Raw genomic sequence first — 27,713 nt, forward strand, 5'->3', positions numbered from 1 at the left:
ATGCCAATGGGCCCTAGCTCTGGCCTTTGCGAGCCTGAGTTACTATAATTGAGGAATCTGTCTTGTGAAGAGTTTGGTTGTTTATTTTCCATTTGTTGCTGCCAAGAGGGCTTCTCATTTCCTTTCCTTGCAAGGGTTTTGACTCTTTAACTTTAACACATTTCCAGCCTCCAATAGTAGGGCTGCTGAGACTGGGAATCCACTAGCTGCAACACAAAGGGAAATGGCATCCTGGGGATACCCCAAGCGAGGCAGAGCACGGTCAGCACCCAGCTGCCACTGCCACTGGCCAGAAAACATGGGCACAACCTAGAAAAGAGATCTGGAGAGCAGGCTTCAGAGGGAAAAATAAGGCCAAAATGAGTCAAAATGATTTGTGAATCCAAAATAGCTAATAGTAGAGGATACAGTGACTAGAAAACAGGGGCTGAAAAGGCTGGAAAAAACTATTTTTAACCTTGTAGCATTTTCAAGATTTGATCATAAGCAGTTTTAAAAGTTTTACTAAGTTATTACCTGCAAACAGAGACATTGAAATCTGAACTAATTACTAGTAATGTTTAATTTCATGACAAGTTATTTTGTTTGTGCTACTGTGAACGTTAAATTCTCATCAAACCTCCCAGTTATGACAGACACACATGAACCACACAAGCAGGTACTACATCCATGCTGTGTGCCCCTGTATTTATGGTACTACACATGAATGCACCCTCTGTACATGTGCACCAAGCCAAGGTTGTGATCTCTGAATAACATGCATCTTGATGTACAGTCAGGTGAAAATTTGAGTTGTGCCCTCAGATATCAAAATTAGTTTAAGCCCCGCAGGGTGCTGGGCTGGCTCTGTCTCGGTGCTCCTTGGAAGATGCTCTCCTTTCCTGCTACTAGCTCCTCTCTTGCCACCTTCTGCCTCCTCCCTGTCCTAGGGACCCTGGGAGCAGTGGGGAGGTGACTCAGATGCCCTGAGCTCCTCTGGAGCATGCTATAAAAAATGTGCTGGACATGCTGTTGGTAAAAAGCATCAACCTCATATTAACAGGAGTAGTGTCAAAGCTGAGACAGAAGTATGTGGTCAATTGTTCTTGTAAGGGAAGTGAATCAGAAAAAAAGTTTATTGCATTCTTTTATTAAAATGTGAACAATGTGAGAGCTGTCCTCCTCAGATCACTAAACCAAATAAGGGATAGAAATCAGCTCTTTCTCTCTTCTAATCTTCCCTTTTGGTGCCTCCTTGTGCTCCAGAATTGGCTAGCTAGCTATATTTTAGATGCCTGAGCTTTGTAGGAAAATCTGAAGGGAATAAAAGCCCCTCAAGAACCCTTCCTCCTCCCCCTTGCAAAGTATCCATCAGTTATTCATTCAGAACTAAATTTTCTAGCACCTGCCTAAACTCTTCCCTCTTGAATAAAAATGTTTGGGATTGAAAGCTCCAGCTTCAGAAAGTGAACCCCACATCTGTGTCTATTCCACAAAAGAAAAGAAGGCAGAGGTCGGCTCCTTGCCCACCAAGTCCAGGTCCACCTTCTGGCTTGCCAGCAAACCAGCTGGGGCTATTCCCTCCATAGCAGATATGACTGGGGAAGAGGGCAGATCAAACAGAGTCCTTAAACAAACTCCCAGTTATGTTATGCAGACATGCAAGAGTCTGCCTAGTCTCTGATCTTCCTCCCTGGCACAGCTGGGAGCAAATGTGGTACAACTTATTCATGGCACCTTCAGTGACTTCCCATCATTTCAGGGAGAGGCACACAGGAAACTGCAACCACTCTCCCCTCTCTGCAGGGCTGCAGGGCAGAGGCAATGAGCAAAAGAGCAGCATGCCATTCTCTCCTACGCCTCATCCCTTCCTTCCTCTGCCAGAACATCCTTGCATACCCTGCTGCCCTTCTATCACAGCTCACAGTTAATGCTGCTGAAGTCCTTCCCCTAACTCCTAGTGATGCAAGGAGCACTTTCTGAGGAAGGGATACGTTTGTCACTGCTGGAAGAGGAAATGAGGCTCTTCCAGGATGTGTGCCACAGTGGGATACCATCACAACTTCTTTCTGTTGATGCTTAGCAGACCCCATATCACGCTGTTTTCTCACTTTTGGACAATCTTGCTACAAAGTAAATGTGCAGGGATGTGGCTGCTGGGAGCAGGCTCTCACCACCTGGAGACCTAAACCCTCCACTATTTTGACCTGAGTGTCCTGGAAAGAGGAACAAATGCAAGAGAGAAGTTTGATAGGGCATCTATCAAATTTAGTCCAAGAATGCAAAACATTTGGGGTATGTGAGCTACAGAGTAAATCAGGCTGTGGATGTTTCAAGTCTAATGGCGACACATCCAGCACTGTTTAATCAGCTAAATCCTGGGCTATGGAACACTTCCATGTATAGCAATGCTGTTATAACACTGCAGTCATGGGCAGCATGGCACTCATTCATTATTGTGTTACAGCTGCCCTCATTTTAAAGGGCCTGATCCAAGACCCACTGAAATCCCATTGACTTTCAGAGTACTGTGGATCTAACCATAAAGCAGGGATTTTCAGCATTCCTCTGTAACAAAGTGAAAACAAAGGAGCACTTTTTTGGCCGCTGCTTCTCCTCATCTCTCTGGATATTTGCCTTTTCTTCCCCACCCAGGCAGCTCTGTTTGTTTTTCCCCACCCAGATCTCTGCATCTCCAGCCTCATTGTCTCTTCTCAGCTCCCTCTCCCAGCCAGCTCTGACACCTGATGTAGCCTTTGGTCTGCTTTTGCTGCCACCTCCAAGCTCTCTTTCACCTTCATAACTTTGAAAAGGGTATGAAGTTAAAGACTTGCTGCCATAACCTCGTGTTATAAAGGTCCGAGGAAGCTTCAGAACATTCCCAATTAGATGATAACAGCCAGTGTTATTCTCGGAGATCCTAAAGACTGGGAGAGAGGTTGTGGGAATCTCTATGGAAGATTTTTAAGGAGGTTAGACAAACAATCATCAGAGCCAGCCTAAGTATAGCAGCTCAGATTCATAGACTAGTAAGGGACTAGATAATTCCTTAATAAGCATTTATAAAATGGCGACAAAATTTCCACAAAATTTTTTTCTTGCCTGTTGCTTTCTGCAAAACTCCCACAAAAAGACACCACACTGCCTATTTACAGAGCACAAATCCAAGTATCCCTGTCCACTGACATCAGTATAAGGCCTCCTGCTGTCATTTACCAAGCTCAGACTTTTAGTTGGGGCTGAGTCAAAAAACTGAAATCAACTTTTCATCATTTTTGTCCAGTTTAGTCATTTGTATTACAGAGATATCTGTTCATGTTTCCCTTTGCATTCACCAGCTTTGAATAATTGCTACAGGAAGAGTAGAGGGCTGGATTTTCTCTCTATTTACGAGAGATATAAGGTAGCAACTCTCTGCCAATGAAAATGTGTCATTTTTAAGAGCAGATGAAGATATGGTCCATGAGGGGCATATTGCTGTATGATTAGGCCTGGAAAAAAATAAAATATGGACAGATGCAAACAAAAATTCTTTTCCAGTAATTTTTGTTGAATTGTTGAAGCAATTTTGCAGTGACAAATTATTGGAAGAAAAAAAACCAACATTCTTCATTTAAAAATGTGGTGGCCATGCAAGATTCAGAAAAAGCATTTTCTAAATCTTCTATTCTTAGTTCTTTGAAATTCAAAATGGTAGCAAAAAAATTAACTGTTGTTCCATGAGAGAAACATATACAGCTAACATTAAGGTCAGAATTTGACAATTAACTGTGGGGATCTTCTATTGTTGTTTTGTTTTACAAGCAAAATGACCCAGTAATGAAATTTCTCAATTCTAATCTAATCCTCCCCAATATCTACAGCAAACAGTAGCCCCAGTGTAAAGATTTACAGCTACAGTTATGTCCCTGCTTTGTTCTTGAGCATGTATTTACTTCTGCCCATTTGCTTTCTGAAATTCTCTCTCATTTGTCATCTGAAGAACTCCATTTAAAAGGAAAACAGGCCTCAGACATGAAACACAGCTACATTCCTGAAACATGAGATGAACAACCTTTAATTCATGCAACCTTTCATTTACAGTAATGTTTAATGGATGGGCTGGTTTCATTATGGACAATGCCTCTCCCTGTCATTAGCCTGCAGAAAGGGCTAAAACTCTTAAGCATTTAAAGGAGCTCCATTTCAGGCTCTGTATTCCCTCCTCCCCTCCCTCCCTCCCCCATTCCCCATCACCCCTTGTGACTGCCCTTTTTCTAAGTGCACAATCTAAATGCTACACTCTGCAAATTGCACTTATTGCTGGCTTCGAGCGTCGAAGAACCCTTCTGAGCACTTTTTATACAAACCCTCACAAGGTCAAAGTTGGAAAAATCTCAGCTGGTGGACTTGGATCCCATGAGCTAGTGACCATTTATAATTAATATTAATGAATGGCAGATGACAGATGTTTATTGCCTAAGCAGAAACGTGCATTGCTAAACCAGAAGTATTTAGTTTAAATCCAGAGGAACTGACTTTATTTCTTGTATGGATGTGGGCTGGTGGTGGGGAATTCCAGTGGGTGATCCAGCCCTTGCTACCTTTAAGCATGAGCATGGAAACAATAATTCTTTAAAAAAGAATCCTGAGCCCTCTATTTGAAGTATGACATTTGGTCCTGCAAAACATTAACTGAAGTAAGGAGAATTCTCTGTGCACTTTGGCAGCTCTGATTTGCAGCCGTAGTGGCTTTTATCCATAGAGTCTAAAGCACCAAAATTAAGGAACTCTTACCTCTGCTTTACACTTCTGGAACCTGAGAAAGTAATTTAAATATAGTATTATAAAGAAAAAAAAGGCTTTGTCACTGAGAAAAAGGATTGCAATCCCAGACACAGTATATTTTTTGTTGCTGGATTTTTTTTTCCATAGTCGTCTTAAATTAAGCTAAAGCTATGATGCATAAATCTTTCAAGTTAAATGTGACACAATGGAAGATGTAACATGGAGATGGAAGAGTCTTGTCTCTGTGAATACTTAAGGCTGATGGAATCTCTGGTTTTGATCTGAAAAAAACTCTTACAGCACATAAATTAACTTCCTGGACATAGAGACATCTTGGGTAACATTTTCAAAAGTACAACAATTTCAAGTAATTTAAAGTTTCTGGTTGAGGTTGGAGTGTCTATTTGTTCTGAATCCCTTGGACAAAGCATCCTGCTCCATATAGCATCTTGCTACAGTATGTGTGTACCAATTATTTGCTGTTTTCTTGCTCCTGAGATTTTTACACAGTCTGTGAACTGTTTCTGAGTATGCCATTCCATATCCTTGCAAAATATTATTTGGTTTAGTGGCTACAGGTTTGGTCTCAGGTCTTATAAAAGAGTGCCAAATGAGTTGTTAACAAAAGCAGATGGTGCTTAAATCTGTAGAAATAGTGAGCAATTTCTGCTTTTGGCTGAAGCAGAATTTCCTGGAGCAGGAAAGAAAATGATTAGTTACTCAGTTTGAAAGAGAAGCATGAACATATTTGGTGACTACTGTACAGTGGGCTTCTTCACCTGGAGGAAGGAGGCAGCTGGAGAGAGAGGCTGTTGATCCCCATAGTCCCAATTTTTCCCAGAGAGGCTAGAGAGGATCCTGACTTTGTGCAATACATCATTGTACCGAAAATATCACTTGCTGAACTTTTGAGTCATGTTCCTTAGAACCTTTCTTGCATTCCAGCAGTTCAGCTCCCATAGCCAGCCCTGCTGTACAGGCTGCACACACACCACAGGAACACAGAGGGGTGTTACCATTTTACCAGCACTGTAAAACACAATGGTGTTACCATTTTACCAGCTGTAAGACTCCTAAGGCACCTGCCAAGTTGAAAAATAAAACACGCAAGTTGTGCTGAGTGGCCATTGTGCACTGCTGGCAAGATCTGTGTGAGACAGGACATGGGGTAGATCTCCTGGTGGAGGTGGATCAGGGGTTCCAGACCTTCCTTAGCACTTGGGGGTGCTCTGCCATGAGAGACTGCATTCTCATCTCAGTGGGGGCTGCATCCCCTCCAGCCTTTGGGCCACATGGGCTTGCCTGCGTCCATCTCAAGAGCATGGCAGTCAGTTTGTGAAGTATCCTAAGTGAAGTGGGCTCCAGTGATGCACTGTCACATGGCAAAATCATTCTTCACATTCCACTTCCAGCTACTCATAAAGCTGGCTGCTCACTTCAGTGTGCAAAGCTATGTTACTACAAAAAGCTCTAAATGCAAAGTTCATCCTCAGAGGAATTTAAAAAGAATAAACTTATCACATTCTTGGGGAAGAAAAAAAAAATAAAAGAAGGAAAGACAGCCTGGATAAAATTCACATGGACAACTCCTATCTGTGATTCATGTGAAATTGAAGAATTACGAGCAATGTTAAAATACTGGCATTCAAGTTCCTTTTGTGCATATCCACCACGAACCCCACATAGAAATACTTTTTTTAATACTTTATAGGCGTTGATTTTCCAAAGAAATGGAAAATACCAGATTACCAGAGTCATCACATTTCCCAGAAACTTACTGATTTCAATGAAGTCCCAGCTGAAAGTCAGTGGGTTTTTGAAACAACCTTGCCTTTGTGTTAGGTTTCTGCCCAGTATCCTTTCAGCTTGTCCATTGGGTTGGCCTCTGGCAGCCCACCTGGAAGGCTGACAAAGACTCAACAGCCTGAAAACCTGAGATCCCTTTGGCAACTTGGTCCAAGATTCCTAGGCTTCACTGGGCTAAATTCTGAATCTTTCTGGCATATAAATTCCCCGAGCCTTTTTCAGAGGCAGTCCATGAGTCTTGGTGATCCCAACGTCCTTTTCCATAAGCTTCTCTCCACCTGGTAAACTGCTAGGTGTTCTCTCAATAGGTAAGAAAAATCCTTCAGAAACACATGGAGATGGCCAAAGTTAAATCTCATGTCACCCTTTTAGATAGGGAACTTTTGGAGTCTCTGATCCACATGAAATTTAGAAGCCTGACCTGTCACTTTAATCAATGTGAAAATGTATTTGGAAATATTGGCACTACTTAGAGAGGGGAGGATCAATGCTTTGGCCAGCTGAAACAGTACACACAAACTGGAGACACAAAACAGAAAGAGACAGTCAATTTTCAACACCTTGACTTGAAAAGTATCCTTGAAAACAAATTCTCCTGTCAGTTACACCAAACACCAACCTTGGTGACCTCTGTGTGTTTGAGCAAGTACAACACAGAGGTCAGAATCGGACCTCTGGTGAATTTTGGTAAAAACAGCCTGCTTCTGTGCTGATGGATTTGTTGAGAGGATCCATCAGGAGCTGCTGTCCCCCTGTATGTTACCTGCTGCTGACAGGCTGATCCAGCTGTTTAGCTGGCCTGAGGTGCACAGGGACTCCTGTTTACCTGTCAGCACAGGCGTCACCCCAGGTAGAAATGCAAACAAATAATGCTCAGAGTGGAGGGGACAAGTCAACCGTGCCAAGAGAGGCCAGAGGGGCATCCTGTTGACTCCTCATCTTCCTTTACCTTCCTGGCATGTCAGAAAACTTAAGAAAATGTAAGGAGGGGACTTGAGGAGGAGGGTATAGGTGCACCTATACCAGCAAATGAATTGGTGGAAGATGCCCAGGCTCCTTGGTTCTGGTGTATAGTACCAGGGCAGGAACTGCTGGCTTGATTCAAGTGTTGGAATCAGCACTTGCAAAATGCCTCCAGGATCTGTACCCAATCACCAGTATAGCCCAGCTCTGAGCCACGGTCGATAATGGAAAAAGGCATTCCTTGGGATGCACCCAGATATTGGGGTCATATAAGTATCATCTGAATTACTGGGTTCCATTGAGGCAATCAGTTCAAGTAAAGCCAAGGAAAACATCTTTTCTCACTCATCCCTCCCTTCAGAGCACACTGAGCACAAATTTGAGAACTAAAGAAACAAGTTTCTTTGGGGGTTTTCTCCATTTTGCTATTGCACTAGAAAGAGTTTAAATGCCTGCTGAGGCACTAGCATCTGTCTCTTATCATGTATAACTTTTCTTGATTATTTCTAGAGAGGCAGACTAAACATGCAACTCTGACATAATGCAGCATCACATTTTTATTTCTGGTTTGTTCAAAAAACTGCACCAGCTGAAATAAGTCTCTAAAAAAGACTATATTTATGACCTCAATCCAAACTAACAGGAGAGCTTGGATTATTGGTGACTAAAAGGAAAACAGATTATTATATCCTGATGCTCTAACAACAGGGTAAGGGTTTTTGGTACCAATCACAGGTATTCCCAATATTTGTACTGGTTCCTGATTCTCTTGTCTTAAAAGAGGCCCATCAAGTGTATTTGGACACTCATGGACCTTTTTCCCTCTTTAAGGAGAGCTGTAAAAACCCAATCCCATTCAGAAGTCCCCATTAAAATCTCAGAAGAAGAAAATGCCAGTTTCCTAAGTACCAGCATGGTCTAGGTAATTTCCTGTCCTAAGGAATGGAGAGTGATTTTCTGCTCTGCTAAATTGCCATTACTTTCCTGTCTTTGGAGGCTGTGTTCAGACTTTATAAGCTGCGGGTTCTTATAAGATGAAAACTGTTATGTAATTACAAAATTGATGTTGTTAGCACATTAATCCTGATTAAAACAAGGCTGCTAGCAAATTCCCTTAGTCCCAACAGACAAGCATGAAGGGAATAAATCCCCACAAGCATTTGTTTGAAAAGGCAACAGTAAATGTCTTCACAAACAGCAAACAGAACTCATTATAGTAATCCTTCTTCTCTGCCTGCTTCTTTGACTGAAGGATATTCTATTTTCAGGCACTGGCAATATCTTTTCTATGGCACTGGCAAGGCACATCCTGGCACAAACCAGTTTCTATTGCAAGAGGTCATCACAAGCCAGGGACTTTCCATAAACCTTGCTTATGAGCTCATGAGTGTAGAAGTGTCATTTCTCACCATCCACGGAAGAAATTATATCTCCTGACTTCCCATACACCTAACAGGATACAACTTTCTCCTTATCTCCTACAGCAGTGAAAAACCCGACATCTCCTGTCTTGGTGTAAATAACTGGGTCAGCCTCCTCCCATTCCTCTCTGCCTGCTTCATGCCAATGGCTGTGGTGCAGGCCCCAGCTATTTCTGTATTTGGAAACAACATTCTCATTCCTGCTAATGTGCCTCCTTCAGCACTGTTCTTGCAAGGACAAGCTAGCGCACACAATGTAAATAAGAACATTTTTCAAGTGAATGCAATCTAGTAGCCCAGATCCTATTTTCAGAGGCAAACAAACCTTAAGGATCCTCATACAAAGACATCTGAAGTCTACATCTAGAGAAGTATTTCCACTCTTCAGAGGAGATAGGACACATAAGAACAAGTTCGTCACCAAGTCCCATAATGCAGTTGCTCAATAATAAGTATCAATAGCTTTTGAGTTAGAGCAACATCATAGAATCACAGGATGGTTTGGACTAGAATGGGCATTAAAGATAATCTAACTCAAATCCCCTGCCATAGGCAGGGACACTTTACACTAGACCAAGCTCTACCCAACCTGGTCTTGAACATTTCCAGGAATGGGGCAGCTACAGCTTCTCTGGGCAACCTGTTCTAGAATATCTTCCTCAGATTTAATGAAAACCTACTGTTTTTCATTTTAAAGACATTCTTCCTTGTCCTGTCACTACCTGCTTTTGTCAAAAGCCCCTTTCCATTTTTCTTCTAGGCTCCCTTTAGGTACTGCAAGGCCACAATTAGGTCACACCAAAGCCATCTCTTTTCCAGGCTGAACAATCCCAGTTTTCTCAGTCTTTCCTCATAGGAGAGGGCCTTCATCCCTCTAATCATACTGGTGTCCCTCCCCTGGACTTGCTCTAAAAAGTCAGTTTCCTTCCTGTGCCCGGGACCCCAGAGCTGGATGCAGTGTTCCAGGCGGGGTCTTACAAGAGAGGAGGGGCAGAATCCTCTTCCTCACCCTGCTGGCCACGTTGCTTTGGATGCAATCCAGCATACCATTGGCTTTCTGAGCTGCAGAAGCACATTGCTGGGTTATGCCCAGTCTCATCCATTGGCATTCCCAAGTCCTTCTCAGCAAGGCTGCTCTCCATCTGATTACCGCCCAGCTTGTACTGGCACTGCGAGTTGTGCCAACACAGGTGCAGCACCTTGGACTTGGTCTTGTTAAACCTCATGAGATTCCCAAGGGCTTTTGAGCTTGTCCAGGCATCTTGGATTATCAAAGATCACTACAAAGAACTATGGATATGACACATGCCTTAAGCTCTGTATCCATCTAGACTGGTATGGAAACCAGGTAGGCTACCATTATGCATCTCAACAGCAGAAGAACCAAGGTTTGGCCAAGTTACTTGCTCCTTGAATGTCTTTGTAGACCTTAGCTCTGTTAAATTTTTCACCTATATTCTCTTCAGCATTTTGGAACAACTGCAGCAGTAAGGCAGGCCAGGAAATGCACTGTCATGTAGCATCTAGATTGTTCTGAAGTTGTTGACCCTCACACTCTGGTTACCCGGAAATCTAGTGTTTATAAAATAGGGCCACAATAGCTAAAGAAAAAAACAAAAGAAAAAGAAAGACTGCTGTGAAAAAAGTTATGCAGTTATGCTGTTTAAACTTCAAAAAGACATACCAGATGAATCAGCCACTTGTGGCTTGGGAATGAAAGGAGAAAGTCCATTGCATCACTGGGCAGCCGGGGGTTTGGAGGGATGTTATCTTGGCAAGTAGTATGAGTACATGCTACAGGCTATGTTCCAGAAAAAAAATGTGTCACTTTTCTTGAAAATGAGAATGATCTGCTCATTTGCATAATATGGCATGACTGTATTGTTGACAGAGCTAGAGTAAGGGAGTTCAGAGCCTGGGGCATGCTTCTCTTCCTGGCTTCTTTGCTCAGCATGGTTTCTTTGCGTCATGCTGTTGCTGTCCAGGCCACATGATGAGGAAAGCATGACAGACTTTTAGTCTAAGAGGACTAAAAATGCCTCTGAGAAGGGTGTGGAAAGGTGGAAAGGAGAGCAATACAGTGTAGTGGCACTCAACCTTTAGGTTTTGTCCCTGTGGCTCATGGGGTACAAAGGGATTGGGGCACTGGTACTGCAGCACCAGTGCTGACAGTGCTCCAGTAGCCAGGAAGCACCAAGAGGTCAGACAAGGCTGTGAGGGGTGTGAAAGAACACTGTGGCACATTACAGTAGTGGCTTGTGGTCTTTAATTGCAGCTTTTCAGCTTATTACAGTGTAGTGGGGAGGATTTGTGGTCCGTGGTGACAGTCACAGTAGAAGCAGTGGGACCCTTCCAAAGAGGGGCCTGTTACATCAGTGCCTGTAATCCCAACAGGAGCAGTTCCATGACCCTCTTGCTCCTTTTGCTCTCCCATAGTAAATGTCTTCATGGGAGTGATGAAAGAAATACTATCATCACAAATGTCTGAGGCTAGATTCTCATCCCTCTGGGATTTCCATGAAGCCTACCCTGTAATACTTCCCCCCCATCAAAGTGAAGCAGTTTGCACAATCACATTTTATGTCTTCCTATGGTGGTTTGGGATTTCAGCACCCAAGTCCCCTGTAATAATTTCAGCTGAATATAATAGGTGGAAGTAGGTGACAATGCTTAAAGCACAGGAAATCTGTAACCTGTGTTGGTTAATCCATGTCAGCCATGATTTCCTAAGTAACTGTCTGTCATAGTGTGCTTTTGAGCAACAAGGCCTCCCAAGTCAGGGCCAACGCATCCTCCCACTAATCCATAAAATACTGCTACAGATCTAGTGGAAATACCACATCTGAGAAGATAATGCACAGGCTTCTCTGAAATACCCTGGATTGTTTAAATAGATGTATTCAGACATGGATTGCGTAAATACAGACTCAGGAATTTCTTTGACCCGGGGCTATAAAATATATTACCAAGAACTCAGCACCTTGAATCTGATTAGACATGTAATTATATTGTTATCCAAACTAATTTCATGTCTGCATTTAATTTGAACTACTGCACTTCTAAAAATTATAGCAAGTCACTAGATTTTCATCAATATAGGAATTTGCTATTATTAGAAGCAGCAAGGTATCTCCTGTGTACCAGAAAACTCACAGTGCCTGCAGATCAATTCTTCCAGTACAGTTGTCTGTACAAAGCTTTAGTTCCAACATAAAAGCTATTTTAACACCAATTAATTACTGTATTGTAATATCTATTGCAAGTATTATACATTCGTAATACAATCGTTATTAATATATTACATTCGTAATACAATAGTACAATAATGTCAGAGATGTATTAGATTCTCACGAATACTTCTCTGATATTATATATGTTCTATTCATTAGCAAAACACTCTATTGGAAAAAAATTTAATCTCCTGTCTAAAAATACTTAGCCTATTTTGGTTTTTATTTTTAATTTTGAAGGGTTGTGTTGAATCTCTAAGAAGAAATAAGCGTTTGTAACGTTAGTGCATCATAGCAAGAATTCCGTGACTCATCGGGAAAGTTCACCCGCAGGCAAAATAAAGCCAAGACAGGCGGTAGAGCGGTACGGGCGGGACAGGAAGGGTACGGGCGGGAGCTTTACACACGACCGGAGGGGACAGGGAAGGAAGGAACCTGCGGGAGCCGCCCCAGCCCCGCCTGGCGCGGAGCCGCGGCGCCCCCGCGCGGGCAGCACGGGCACTGCAGCACTGCAGAGATAGAGGGAGAGGGGGGGGGAGAGAGAGAGAGAGAGAGAGAGACTCATGCTGCAGCCCGGGAGAAGGTTCTAACAAGAGCATTCTTTGTAAATGGAATTGAAATTCCAGGAGAATCTATTCCTCCAGGTCATGTTGTTGCATCGTTTACTTCTTCACTGAGTTCCAACATAGTTTTAATAATGGCCTTGCCTTGTCATCTTCTTCAAAGGCAAAGTAGGTCATAGAAATATTGAATGGTTTGGGTTGGAAGGGGCCTTAAACGTCATTAGTTCCAGCACCCCTGCCGTGGGCAGGAACACCTTCCACAAGACCAGTTTGCTGCAAGCCCCATCCAAACTGGCCACGAACACTTCTGGGGATGGGGCAGCCACAGCTGATCTGGACAACTTGTTTCAGTGTCTCACCACCCTCACAATAAAGAATTTCCTCCTAACATCTAATCTAAAAATCTTCTCTTTTAGTTTAAAACCTCTCTCCCTTGTCCTATCACTATCTGTCCATATAAAGAATCATTCTCCATCTTTTTTTATACACTCTCTTTAAGTACTGAAAGGCCAACTCGTATTCAGAGATGAACTTGTAAACATAATGGCCCATGTAATTTTTGCACTTTTCATTTCACAGATAGCCAAATGCCCAAATTTTCAATGAATTTCCATGATATCTGGTACCCAGTTCAATGTGCTGTGATGAAGAGAGTTTCAGGAAGTAGAAGAAAGAAGAAAAAATATTCAGGAACAAATCTCTGGGAAGAAGAGAGAAGGGATATGAGCAGGGAGGGTGATGTACACAAAAATATATCCCAATGCTAGCAGAGAACTGTTGGTAGAATCTTCTCTTGGGTCTAAACTGAAACACAAACTGACTAGGACTAACCTTACACTGTCACATAAAAATTTTCATTTTTAAAAATAGTAGTGAAAGGAACAAAAGAATGAGCAAAGATGACCCTTCTATGCTATATTGCATTACCATAACATTATAGGTCTAGAGGGCAGATCTTTTCACAAATGGCAGCAGATTGGAGATGGTAACATTAAACCATGTACAAACTGCACAGAGGACTCCAAACTAGCTATCCTCAGAGTTGAAGAGAATTACGACTTGGTTTTAAGTATTTTCCAGAGATCAGTTTTCCTTGTCATTTGTTAAGATACCAGCTTGATTAAAACAGAAACAGTAAAGCTGTGCCTAGATAAGTCTCTAGTTAGACAAAGATATCTTATTCTTAGTATATCCACACACATATAAATACATATATCCTGGTCCATGACTGAATGGGAAACCATTACATGTCATTCCAACACACTTAAAGAACTGTGGCTGGGAAGTCACAGCTGAATGATTTTGGCTAATCACCAAGTGAGTAATGTCAAACACTGAATGTCTGGACAGTTTCCATTCAAATAACATTTCATCTTGGGCCAATAGTATTTACAAACCACTGGAATGAAATCCCATACTGTCATTTATCCATTAGTAAGAGACAGCATTACAGCTGGGTAAGATGCAGCCTTACTTCTGCATGGAAGTCTCCCAGTTCTCCCAGTGGTGGTAGCTCTTTCTGAGCCTCCCACACCAGTTCTGCAGGTCTCCCCTGCTCACATCTGGGCATCTTAGAGGGCATTTACAAATTCAGAGAGGGATTCAGCAGGTATGTGGGTGTATATTCAGGTAATCTCAAACTGGTTCCCTGAAGTTTAAGGTGTTCTTTTACATTTAAATTTTTACTGTTCCAGAAACAATAAACGATTAAGGCAGATATAGGTCACTAATGTGTGTATCCAAACTTTCCCTTGCTCTTCAGTCCTAGGCAGTGATGGTAAAGAATGGAGAAGGTGTAAAATATTCCCACAGAGCTACGCAACAAGAAGAGCATATTTTCACATCTTGATCTTGCTCCTTTCTTTCTGCATTCTCTTCACCTCCTCGGAATCTCTATTCCTTTATCTGACCTGCACCCTGAACCTCCTTAGATGGTTATCTGTTCTCAGAACAAAGCCACTTCCCCTGCAGCTACTCCCTCATTGTGACATATTCCCACAGAGCTCAGTGAGGCATCAAAAAACACTGACTTTGGTTTTGAGGCAGGAATGGGCAAAATTGATAAAAATTTAGCACCTTCAACAGCAAGAGCTACTGCCAGGTTTGTGTAACTCCCCCCACACTGGTGTAGGAAAGCCTGGATTATCTCTGCTAAATTTTAACACCAAAAAAATATTCTCTCTGTAACAAAGAAGGCTAGATTACTAGTATCATTATTGAGATATCATAAAAGAGAGTTTAGCCAGGTGTTTTTCAATACTTGTCCAGAAATTTCTCCATGTAAGAAGGCATAGGGGTCAGTATGACATTCTATCAGGAAAGTCTCCAGAGAAGTTGCCTTTGAAGATATCATTGAGATCCATCTAACTGCAGGTGAATTTCAGCTGCATAGCTCAGTAGTTCCACACAGACAGAAACCTAATCTGCTTTAGGCTCATGTGGACTTAAAAGTTCAAGCTAATGTGATTCCTGCACTGGTTTGTAAAGAATCATAGAATCACAGAAATGTTTTGGTTGGAAAGGATCTTTGAAGATCACCTCTGCCATGGGTAGAGGCATCTTCCACTAGATCAGGTTGCTCAGAGCCCAATCCAGCCTGCCCTTGAACAGATCCAGTGATGAGGTATCCACAGCTTCTGTGGGCAGCCTGTTCCAGTGCTGCACCACACTCAGCATAAAAATTTTCTTCCTCACATAAAAGCATAAATGTACTCTATTATATCATCTCCACAGCCAATATACAAAGTTTTAATGTTCCTAAGGGGACAGGATGCTTTATGGGAGAGGTCTGTAGCAGCAACAAATTCCTCAACATCTCACCTGATTTAAAGCAATAAAGTAGTTGAATACCTAATTATGTGACAATGGTCTAGAGTTTGATTTGAGACACATTTTAGCCTGAAGACCATCACACACCTGTGCTGGAGCAGACACTCTGCAATGGGATTCATGTTGCAATACCAAGAATCCCCTGGGATGTGGGTGTGGTGATCAGCATTTCAAAATACTAGTGTCCAGCTCCTAATGGGAGGTGCTAAACCAGGGCTGGTTTCACGGGTCATGGAAAAGTGAGGGAGTCAGAAATTTCAATAGTCTGAGCAAATCTTCTAATGTGCCATAATTTCTTTTCAGGGAAAAAAAATAGGGAGGAAAAAAGGAAAAAATCCAACAAAGATGAAAGCAAGGAGACAAGACAGGAAAGCAAAGGGCGAGCAGCCCGAAGACAAAACCGAGAACAGAGGGAAAGCAACAACAAAACACAGCCGAAGAAAAGGAAAGCCCCAAACAAAGAACAGGACCTGGCACCAGCTGACACTGCACATTAATGGCCCTCCATGATTGTTTAAGTCTTATGATGCTGCTATCTCTACCAGATCGCCCTGACAGGTGTTCCAACCATTCAGGCCACAAATGGACAATGCTACCAGTTATTATTAAACTTTAAACAACATTCCAAATACTTCCTATATTCTCCAAGCAACCATAGTTTATTAAAGAGATTGACATGAGCCAAGGAAAAAAAAAATCTAAAGATGGGATCCTTTAAAACTGTTATATTATATGCTTCCATGCATCTGTAAAAGGCAATTAAGAAATTTTGTATATAATAATAATAGGGTATAAAATATAGCAATATAATAATGAATGACTTTCAGATGAACAATGTTCTTTTTCTTTGTAAAATATTTTTCAAGTTATTGTTTAAGTATGAGGCAAGAGATATGTCTAAATCAAAGATGAAAATCGTATCCCTTCATATATTGTACATAATTAAGAGAAGGAGGAAAACATTTCCGAAGAGCCAGTAGGAGCCCAAGGTTTTACAACCTCTGGTGGAGCAGGATGGGATTGCCCTGTGTTTTCCCGGTCCATGCTCCAGGTGAGAAGCATCAGGAGAAAGCCAGCAGGGCTTCAGCTGCTGAGAGATAAGAAGCAGAAGCATCTGCAGCTTTGAAGACTGAATCCCTGAGGCAGAAGGAAACTGAGCTGAGCTCGAATAACACTCTTATCTGTGGACAACACAATGTTTTCTGGTGTAAACAGTGGTACCGTGTGCTGTTTTATGCTTTTTATACCTATGTGTAACTTAAGTCTACATTTCAAATCTTCTGGTGAATGACAAATCGTATTTGTAGGAGACAACGTTGAGTTAATAAAAACCAGAAAAGTAGATCATGTAAGTATGTGTTTTTCACAGTGATGGTGTCACTTTTTCTGCTGGGGAAGGGAATAATTTCATAGCTTCACAGACTGAAGAGGACACAACTTACACCCACACTGTGCATCTAGCAAAAGAGTATCCACGAAAATAAATTTACAAACGTAGACAAATTACAAACTTCTGCCCAATTTTACTTAAATTCCTATTCTGGTTCTTCCCTCTGACACAGCAGAAGTGAAAGTCTCCACTGCTCAGAGGACAAACCAAATCCTGTGGTTTCACTGCAGCCCATCAGTGAAACACAGGTTATGCTGCACACTGATTGCTGCTCAGAAATGGACTTACCCTTTCCAGAAACATGTTGAGGAACCAACATACCTTACAATTTGTGTTCTGTTGCCATGTTTTGCCCAATGACAGCTGTCACAGGGGTAGCAGCCTACTCACTGTGGAGCATGGACTAGAACAGGTGGCAGGAGTCAGTTCCCCTCCCTGTTCACTATTTCTGTTTCTCACAGTGAGTTTGACTTTAAAAAATATTCTGTCCAACACTGAAGCCTGTCTCTCAGGCTGAGGACACCTGAGTGACAGGTGCCAGTGACTTTCCAAGTAATATCCTAATCATCTAGACAGCAATGTGGGATGGTCTCCTACAGTTTGCTTTGTAAGAGCTTTGTCTCTAATGATACATGTAGATGCAGTAGTCTAACCACATGGTGTTTAAGGCTTCCACAGTTTGCCTCCTACAATCATGAGAATTAATGAAAACTTTTGGTAACCAGTCCCTGATTTTATGCATTTATTATATTTTTTTCAGTCTTACAGAAGACTGAAAGGCTGAATTTTACAGAGATGAGCATCATGTAATGCTCCTCACACACAATTGAGTCTGAATGGGTAAGAGAGCAAAGCAGGGTGTGCTGAATGCCTGTGAGGGGCACCTAGCAGTGGGAGGCTGGAGCAGGGGTGACTATTTGTGAGCTCCCAGGTCCATTGCATAACTTGTTTATACCCTCCTCCAGAGTGGTCTGGTCTCAGTCTCCCACTACTGACCCAAGCAGCTGCAGTCAAATCCCTCCATGAACATCTTCCCACCTGGTTGGCAGCAGCGGCTGAGGAGGAGCTGGTCTTAGAGCAGAAGGTGCAGAACCTGTGTGCACCACTGAGGCTCTGGGTGATGCTGAAGGAGAGAGAGGAAAGGAGAAATCCTCATGCTGCCAGACTCAGAAGCTGGCACCAGAGGAGGTGCAAGTAGCAGTTCTGGGCTGAGAGGTATTGGTATCACAACAGAAAGGGGAACCCAGTGCTTCAAACTCTCTCCTACAGCTGCAGTCATTCATCTGTCTGCAGTGCTGGTGGGCAAACAGGGATGTTCAGCTGCTCGGAAAGAATTTACTGTTCAATTTACTTCCTCCAAAGACAGGCTTTTGGCCAGATGAAGCATCCCTACTTGGATTCAGCAAACTAGGTCAGCAGCTGGACCACATGAATAGTTGCACTCAGGGAAGATTTGTCTGCAACTCTTAAAACTAACCAGTAGGATTGTTTTTCCCTGCCTTGATTAAATATAGGAGCTAAATGGCAAGGGTGTTTGGTATGGAATTGCTTTTGATAGAAGCAAAAACAAAATCCATAAAAATGAACATGAGTGTTCAGAGAGGAATTTAAAAAAAAAAAAAGAAAAAGAAAAACTAGATACTATACCAAAATGTCCCTGATCTCAGTTATTCTCTACTACAACACTTGGAGGAGTCAAAGGAATGCCATTTATCTGGCAAAGATAAACAGAAGACTGGAAAAGCAGTATCAAGTACTTCAAGAATTATAGACTGAGGGAAAAGAAAGAGGGAGAAAGGAAAAGAAAGTAATTTAGGATACAAATGTGAGCTCTGTTATACACTATCACAAAAACCTTTATTATAAATTGTCTGCTTACACAAGAGGCAGTGACAAGTCTGTTTTACCAAAAGCAGAACTTGGAATGCTGTTACCTTTCAACAAGAAATAAAAATGTAAACAGAATTTGGCCCCTGCCAGTAATAATTTATAGCATTAGTACCTGAAAAAACATGCTACCTCTTTCCTGGAAATGAACAAGGAAGTTGCTGTCATGTTGCTTCCTCCCACACAGAAAAATGTTTGATAATATTGCCTATAGCCATGGTGAAGCACTAAGAAGCATATCCAAGTCACCTGGGCAACTAAAATTTTCTCAAGTCCTTGCGCAGAATGTAGACCACCCTGCTGGTAGGTGAACTACTCAATTGAGATTCCCAAGAAACTGAGGGAGAATATGGACCTTTGTAGGCCAAGTGTATTGCAATAACACCTTTTGCCCATCCAGTAATAAATGTGTAAAATCAGGAGTCAATGATCTTACATGCTAGGAAGAGCTAGGGAGAACTCATAGGACCTTACTGGAGAAGATTTGATTAGGTAATAGGAGTAGCTGTGACTCAATTGGTGCAAAACTTCTTCCCTGACAATTGCTTTCCAGTTAAAATATACCTCAAAATCTTAAGAATTGTTTGAAGTGATTCCCAGAGAATTATGAACAGCTTTTCTTAAAATGGAACCTAAATTGAATGGACATTAATTATAAGCCAAATTCATAGTGTGCTAATTATTAAAGAATATATCTGAAATAAAATACTAAATATCAGTTAAGGCCAGTAGATAAACACACATCAAGTGCTATTTCTGACAGTAAAGCTGCTCAAGGAATTGTCATCAGTAGCAAAGAGACAGAAAACCAAACAACTGTTATGTCCCAGGCTTCAGACCTGTCTGACCAAGCTGTATCTTATTCTCTCACCTGAAGATCCGAATAAAGGAACACAATGTTAAAGAGTTTAAGTGCTGAACTGCTGAACCCTTCACTGAATTTGTCCCAGAAGCTTTATTCTGAGCCACCACAGCAGAGTTGTCAGGCTGACCAATGCACTAAATAAATCACAGGTTTTTCTGTACCCTGTAGCAAAGTGGCAGCAGAAGAGCCCATCAGTGTCACTACCAACAGCCTCTGTGTACTTGTGGTTGATGTGCTGACAAGAAAGCAGCACATGAATATTGTTATTAATTCAGAAGAATTCCTCTACAGCCCTCAGGAGTCACTATAATTATTTTTTGTTTCTGTGGTTTTAGCCTCTGCAACTTATTGAAGGCTGAGCTTTCTGATGCAGCACAAATTTACCATGACATTTGTACTTACTTGCTATGCATTGTTATTTGCAGAGACTGCACTGAGTTTAGTTTACATGGTTCACATGAAGTTGCACAAATTCAAACAAAAACCTCTGCACAGGATGACATAACAGCTGATCATGGGAGCTGCTCTTCAAAGTGACATTCTGCAAGCATCAGCTGCAGCTTCAGTCTTTCCTGAGTCCATCAGTAAGGGCTTGGTCATAATTGCAGGCTCAGATCTGCTACTCCACTGCTGTTAATCAGCACAAAACTTACTCATTAAAGACCTTGCACTCTTACAAGCAAACACCCTCTGTTGTTACACATCCACAAATAATTTTCTCATGCGGCCTCTTGTTAATAGGGTTTGGATTTTTCCTAGTGTTTTGCAATAATTTGGCATAATTTAAAGAGAAGTGAAGTCAGCATGTTTGTTCACCATTTTAATAAAGCATCTACCCATTACATCTTCCTCTCCTAACTTCACTGTGATACTCCTAGTGGGTTAGGCCTGCCTTTTCAGATCTGGAATGCTAATTGCATTTAAAAAGTAAGGTTACCCATTGATTGGTTTGACACATAAATTTCTATATTTTCATGTGCAAATTCTTGTTGATAGTGTTCTATAGAGTGTTTCAGAGTGCTAACAGTGTCCATATAAAGTAAAGTGAAACCAAACAGTCTTACTAGCAGACTCACCTGTAATCATGGAATTTTTCCCCGGCCAGGGGAAAGAAGGGTAGGGTAAGCAGGCTCTCTTGGATAAAATTGGCAGCACAACTTCTTCTGTAGTCACTACTGTGGAAGCAGAACAAGCCCTGCAGGTGCCACCAAAATATGAGGCCATATAGCAAGGGCAGGAGAGAAAAAAGTTGGTCTGCCACCTTTAAAAGGATGATATGAACAAAATTAAACTAGTAACAGCAGCCACATTTTATTTTCTAAAGCACTAGGATAAATGATCCCAGAATGAAACCAATGGGATTAAATTAATTTAGTTCTCAATGTGCATATAGAAGGAAACCAGAGATGAGACAAATTAATGCAGAGAAGGGAACAGAGTGCTGTCTGGCTGCAGATAAGCAGGATGTTGTCACTATTATTTAATCTATGCATTAAGTAATCTCTACTCATTTACAGTCTACTCCAGTACTCCTGTGTCTAAACAGGTTATTAAAGTTCTACAGATGTTCATACAGACAGTGTCCAGGGGGAAGCAGTACAGGAACTAATACCTTGCTCTAGTAAAAATCTGTGTTTTCCCAGAACATGATATTAAGGAACTGCTTTTGTGATTTTGAGGTAATTTTTGTAACTGAAAAACAGGAGGGTAGTTCCAGTCCTACTTTAGGCTATAGCATGAAATAGCTGGTTCTACAAATGATTCAATCCTTACCATATCATCCATGTACTGTTTAAATACCTAGCAGTTCATAAAGGAAGCTGCCATGAGAAAGGAAAATGTGGGTAATATTTCTTATGGAAATCAGCATAATCTGCTCAGGGCTGTGTTCCTTTTTCATAAGAAATGATGTATTGGTTTAGTCTGCTGTCAAAGTTGAACAATGGTAGAAACTAAAAAACATCTCAGAGCAAAAGCACAATTTCAAATGGTAAAGGAGGTTATTTTTCACAGTGATGCTTTGTTCATAAAATAAACCTCCAGTAAGTAAATTACAACAGAATCTGTCCTATAGCTATTGTAATAATTTTGTTCTCTGACAGTTTCACACAGCAGGAGGGAACTAAAAATGAGTAAACTATGTCCACAAGACTCTGATGGATAACTGTGTATTCCTGCTAGTTACTGGAAAAGTAATATCCAAAATAATAAACTCACGGTCATCCTTTTATCAGCCCTTTCACCCCCCCACAGCCCCCCTGCCATTACTCCTAAACTAGCTGATAAAAAAAATCTGGTTTTGCAAGCCAGAGACCAAATAACGAGCAAGGAGGTGTCAGCCTGTTTTTAAACAAGGAGATTTTTTGAACAGTGTTCGAAGAGCACAATTCTGTCATGTTTGGTGATAATGTCTCCCATGTCAGAGGTTTATGTCCTGCTGTCACTCAGTTCAGTAATACTACCTGAGATATTACTCTCTCCTTGTGTGTTACTTCCATTAAAGAGTGACTTTGACCATTCACAGAGTGTGAGGAGCTTCTATTTTTTCCAGATGGTAGCTACTTCTTTCTAAAACATACCCACCAGGCCCTGCCTTCTGTTCTGTAGATGTGCCTCATGTAGGATAACTAACCCAATTCTACTGAGAACACAACTGAGTGGTTTGGATGTCTCAAGTGCCTATGTGTGTGTGACTGGAGTCAGGGACAGAAGGACTGGTGAAGCCTGTGTAAGGGGATAGATTATAAGAAAATAAAGGTAGTATAGGAAGTAATCTCACCCCTAAAGAGTTGTAGCTGGGCTAATTACTAAAGATTAGGAGCAGGCCTGACTTTAACAGGCCACAGCTGTAGCCAATCAGAAGAGTGTTATAAAAGAGTGGATTGGTTAGTTGAAGGAGAAGTGGAATCGGTTGTGGTGAGGACAAGGAAGAGTCAGTGCTTAGAGGAGATGCCTACAAGAAACATCAAGGAGGTATGAAACTCTTGCAATAAGGAGACAACAATATGGAACCTTTGCTATATAATGACAACAAGCCTGCACTTTGGATCAAACACCTCTAAAAGAGGGAGAATATTAGATGAGCCAAAATTATACTTTAAAGCACCTTGAAAGCCTGTGGGAGACCATTCACACACTTTAGTCTCTTGTAGTCATCTTTGAGATGAATCCCAAGGGGAAAGCCTGACCTCATGGGCTACAGCTTTGGCCCATTTCTACACCTTTGGAATATGCTGTGCTATTTCTGTATTATTCTCCTCACTACGGATACTCAGCTCACTTCCTAATGGGATTTATAACAAATGAACAGTCTTCTTGAATGTTAATTAAGTTGTTTACATTATAGTTAATGCATAGTGAGGGCTGAGCCACCTGCTACTCTCCATCCTGATAAATCCTCTTTGGAGTACCTTTTGGTGATAGCTTCCCAGATAATCTTGAGCAAGAGCACATATTCTACTCCTTATGAATCCTTTTACCTTGCTGGCATTATCTGAGCTCCAGTAGTGCATCAAACGATGTAATTAGCATCCTGCATCTGTGGTTTCTTTTCACAGCCTGTTTCCTACAACCTTACATTTGCTGTGCCAAATGCATTACTGAAGTCTAGACATATGGTACTTGCTGCTTAGAGGAAAAGAAAAAGAAAACCAAGTATTCTCATGGCAGTAGAAATCTTGCTTGAGATATCAAATTCTTGTTTTAGTTTGTTTTCCTTTTTTTATACAAGAGAGAAATACCAACACAAGAAAATTCTTTAAGTACATGCACCCAGAGACATTTTCAAAATTAATCCCAGGGGAAAGAAAAGAATGATAATTAGAAGTAACTATTTGAAAGTCAGCTGGGCACCTTAAGCTGAAATTCTGGTGCACCATTAGGGGGCCATCTCAATATAAGATCCTAAGAATGACGGTTTTAGAAAGACTTAGAAGTTTTATTCAGCTGAGACAGACTTGCTCAGGGATAAGTAAGAATTCTTTGCAATTTTCTCATGTGTCCTGCAGGATCCTAGGAGCAATTTCTTACATTAGGAAATGCAGGTCCACTGCACTTTAGTGTCTGTCAGTGGGTGGTTAAGAAGCACAATGTGCACATTGTACCTAGGCTGTAATTAAAGAGGTCTCAGCTATTTTTCAATATAGAAAGCTTTGTCTTCTGACTACAAGAATAAATAATCCATCACTCAGGAATTCTGGATAGTCATCATTTCAGGCCTATACATCATAGTTAATGTGTTTTATAACCAGTTTTACTGAAATGTTATTTCATAAAAAAATCACAGTAGCAGCACCATGCATTGTGTTATTTATTGCTACATGGGGGAGCTGCAGAAGCATCCTCCTCATGGTTCAGCCATCTCCCCCTGTGGGAGAGCAATAACTGCCATGTTTTGAAGAACAGTTGACAGTATCAAAAGGAATTTCTGTATTAATTTGATAAGTGGACATTCTGTGCTTGCTATAGGGCAACAGGCGATGCAAAGTGCTCAGAGGATTACTTAAAGCATGCATTGACAGCACTGTGTATTGTTTTAAACAGCTTTTACCTTGATTTTTTTAATACAGTGACACAGATCTGTAGTCAAGGTGTCTTTGCACGTGATTTTTGCAAGCAGTAACAGTGACTTACAATTCTGTATAAGGCTGGCTGAACAAACACGAGTTCCCTTGCACAAGCTCTGCTGAAGCTGGTCTGAAGCTCCCACAGTCTCTTTCCTCAGCTAAGCACAAGAACAAATCTCTCAGAAGGCTGTGGGCAAAGGCTGAGAAGGTTCCTCAGGGCTTCTGTAAACCAGCAAGATGAAAATCAAAGGGAAGAATGCAGAGCACCACATGAAGGTAGGAGCATACAAATGCAGAGAGTAAGAAGAAAAGGCCCCTTAGGCAGCAGTGGTAATTCACAGCTGAATGTAAATAGTGTCATATCACAATGAAAGCAAACATCATACTGGGATACACATGCAGAAATATAGCCTGTAATATATATGAAACAATTCTGTTCTACTCAGAAGTATCAGTTGAACCTCAATGTCCCCTTAAGGTACCACAGTTGAAGAAAGAAGTAGTATAACTAGAAATTGTTCAGGCAAAAGCATTGAGAATGATCAAAGCTTCAAAAAAAAAAGCTTCAGAAAAGTGTTCCCACACCTACCTACCTATGAAGGAGATAATAGCCATACAGCAGCACTGCCAAGGATGAAAGGGATATGGCCACAAATGGGACTCAGCTGAAGGAAACAGAAATAAATTTTTCTTTATCTGTACAAATTTCTCCCCTTCTGGATAAACTAAACAATATAACTCACTAAGAGCATTTAGCAAAAGAGAAAGCAAAACACAAGATTCCCAGCACTAAAACTAACATATCTCTTCCATCCCATCTGTAGCCAGTACCTAATTTTACCCTTTCTCAGGATGTGCATGTTTGCATTCCTAGCTCCCTCATTCATTATTTTAGAAAAGAATAATACCTTTCCTACTCTTTTCCAAATAAAATTTACTCTCCTTGTTTCCCAGTGATTCAAAGAAACACTGGAGCCTCCTAATTTGGAAGAAAAATGCAAAACATAAGTTATTATCTTTCTTAGAGGAAAAAAAACTTGTGCTACCATGCTGGAAAACTGGTAGTGAGCTGGCCTAGCAAATTTGCACCTTGATGGCCAGTTTCACCCTAATTTGGGGAGAAAAAAAATTAAGTGTGTGCAAAGCAGGTGTTCAACAGACAGATCCTGACCTACCAGTCAGCATGTGCAGACTTCCTGATATTGAAATAGTCCTCCCACTCCAAGTGTATCCTGAAAACAAAGATCCAGTACAGCTTTCATCAGAAAGCAGAGCAAAGAGCTATCTAATGTAGTCAGAATTACAAAGTGAATTCTTGGATCCCCAGGTGTGTGCATCAGTGTCTATGTCTACCCAAGCAAGTGATTTATTTCATGCATATGCAGTGACCTGCAAGTAAAACAAGCACATGCAAGGGGACAGGGAGAGTCCTATACTCCAAATACCCAGATCCAGGACAGTGATATTGCACTGGACTAGCAGACAGGTGGGCTCACAGCTGAGTGTCCCACTTTGGAGCAGACATCCAGGCAGAGCAGTGTTCCTACTGTGTGACTGTTCCAATTCAGGCCATGCACGCTAAGGCAGCTAGGATCACATGGTCAGGAAGCAAAGCAACATCCACTAAAAGAAGACCTGGTTTGAGATCTCTGACACCGGCCTCAGTGGCTGAGCAGAGTTACATCTGCTCACCAGCAAAAGATGGGTGTGCAGGGAAGAAAGTGATGTGGCTGCTGAACTGATGTGAGCACAAGGAAGGATCTGTTTGAGGAAAGCAGTGGTTTAAGGAGTCCCTCCAAAGGCACTACAGGAGGTAGAAAAACAGATGTGTAGAAGAAGAATGAAGCTACATGAACAACTGATGGGATAGGAAATCTGACCATAATATTAAGTCAGTAAAACCTATTTTACCTGGAACTTCTTGATTTCTAGCTCTGGATAATGTTTTTTCTCAGTTTTCATTACAAAAAGAAAAGAACAAGTCATCTGTTTTTAGTTTTGACCCTACACATGCAGGGTATTCCAGACTGCACAGCTGGTTGCAGCCTTAAACCTGGAGATAGGATGGGAGTGGGTGAGTCACATTAAAATTGTTCTTTTTCTTTTCTGACTCACTGCAGTTTCGTATTTCAAAATTTGAAGTCACTTTTGCACTGTCAGCCAGTTTAAATAATGTAGCAAATTCTTTAGCTGCAATGTTCTCACTCATTTTCCACAGAAGCTTAGGCGATACTTAAGATATACCCGGAGACTTTTTTTACTGACTTTTACTAACTTAAGATATACCCGGAGACTTTTTTTACTGACTTTTACTATTTGTCACTGTGTCCAGATGACCTGAACAATGTCTTCATTTTAAATTCAATGACACATTAACAACACATAAGAAACATAAGACTTATGAAGATCTTGGCCTTAACATCTGACAGTAATAAGGATGTGAACAAATACTTACGTACACACACAGTATATTCTCAGCTGTAATTTAGAGAGCTTGTTTTGTGATAGAAATCTTGAAATGCTACCTTTGTGGTTTTTTACTGTATTTCCCACAATTCTATTAAGACAGAATGATCAAGACCAAGACTCCCAGCAATACCCAAAGGAAAGTGAAATGCAGGCCTGAAAAAGGGTATAAGAAGGGATTTCAGCTTATTTTTATTAGCTAAAAAAAGAATAATTCTGTGACAACTGTTAACCAGTGAGAGGCCTCGTATATAATTTTCTGGTTTCCAGTAACTAACAGAGCCTAAGTTGCTTCCTAAGGTGTTTGAGGTATATCCCTATGAGACTTTGCCTTTCTTGGCAATGTCCTGCATAGCAGGTAGGTAATGAGAGAAGCATTTCAGTGACTCAGACCACGGGGCGATGCCTCCATAACCAACAGAGAGTCAGGCATGAAGCAATCTTCATGTGGGAAAAATCTGAACCACTGATTCAGGGGTTGCTAATTGGGAATATGAGACTCAGAGGGGCCTAACACTATCATTTTCTTCATTCTTGTGTTGTGGACTCATAATAATAGGTTAATTATGGTTTTAATTTTGGAAATAGAAATCATTGTTCTTCAACAAACAGACCAGACATATAATGATTTCTTTGTTGCAAGTCTGGCAGAACACAATGCTTCTTGTTTGTAACAGCAACTGGACAATTTATTTGCATGCAGGAGGTAGTTTGTTCCACTGGATACCCTTTAGCCTTTACTTTTCCATTGTTCAGAAATAACACAGTATACTACAATTACAATTATACTACAATAAGCCTTCAATTATTGGGTAAACAAATTTAATCAGCCAAGAGCATGGCTCATACATAGCTACAATTACCTGTAAAGTTATGGATACTGACAGACAATGGTACTGCCTTTCACTGCATCATGAGAAATGACATAATTTAAATATGCTCAGCTATCAGTGAGACTCCCATTGTTAAAGAATATTATGGT

General features: G+C 41.2%; 1 protein-coding gene across 1 annotated transcript in view; it reads left to right on the forward strand.

The window, feature by feature from the left end:
- RSPO3 (R-spondin 3) overlaps window positions 1–16,910 on the forward strand; it is a 58,161-nt gene extending 41,251 nt beyond the window's left edge. Inside the window, exon 5 of the mRNA XM_054630318.2 lies at window positions 15,862–16,910. Within this exon, the coding sequence (XP_054486293.1) occupies window positions 15,862–16,055 (194 nt within the window). The 3' untranslated portion in view covers window positions 16,056–16,910. The remainder of the gene's footprint in view (window positions 1–15,861) is intronic.
- Window positions 16,911–27,713: the final 10,803 nt, after the last annotated feature.

The sequence above is a fragment of the Agelaius phoeniceus genome, chromosome 3 (assembly GCF_051311805.1).
Source record: "Agelaius phoeniceus isolate bAgePho1 chromosome 3, bAgePho1.hap1, whole genome shotgun sequence".
NCBI classification, from domain to species: Eukaryota; Metazoa; Chordata; class Aves; order Passeriformes; family Icteridae; genus Agelaius; species Agelaius phoeniceus.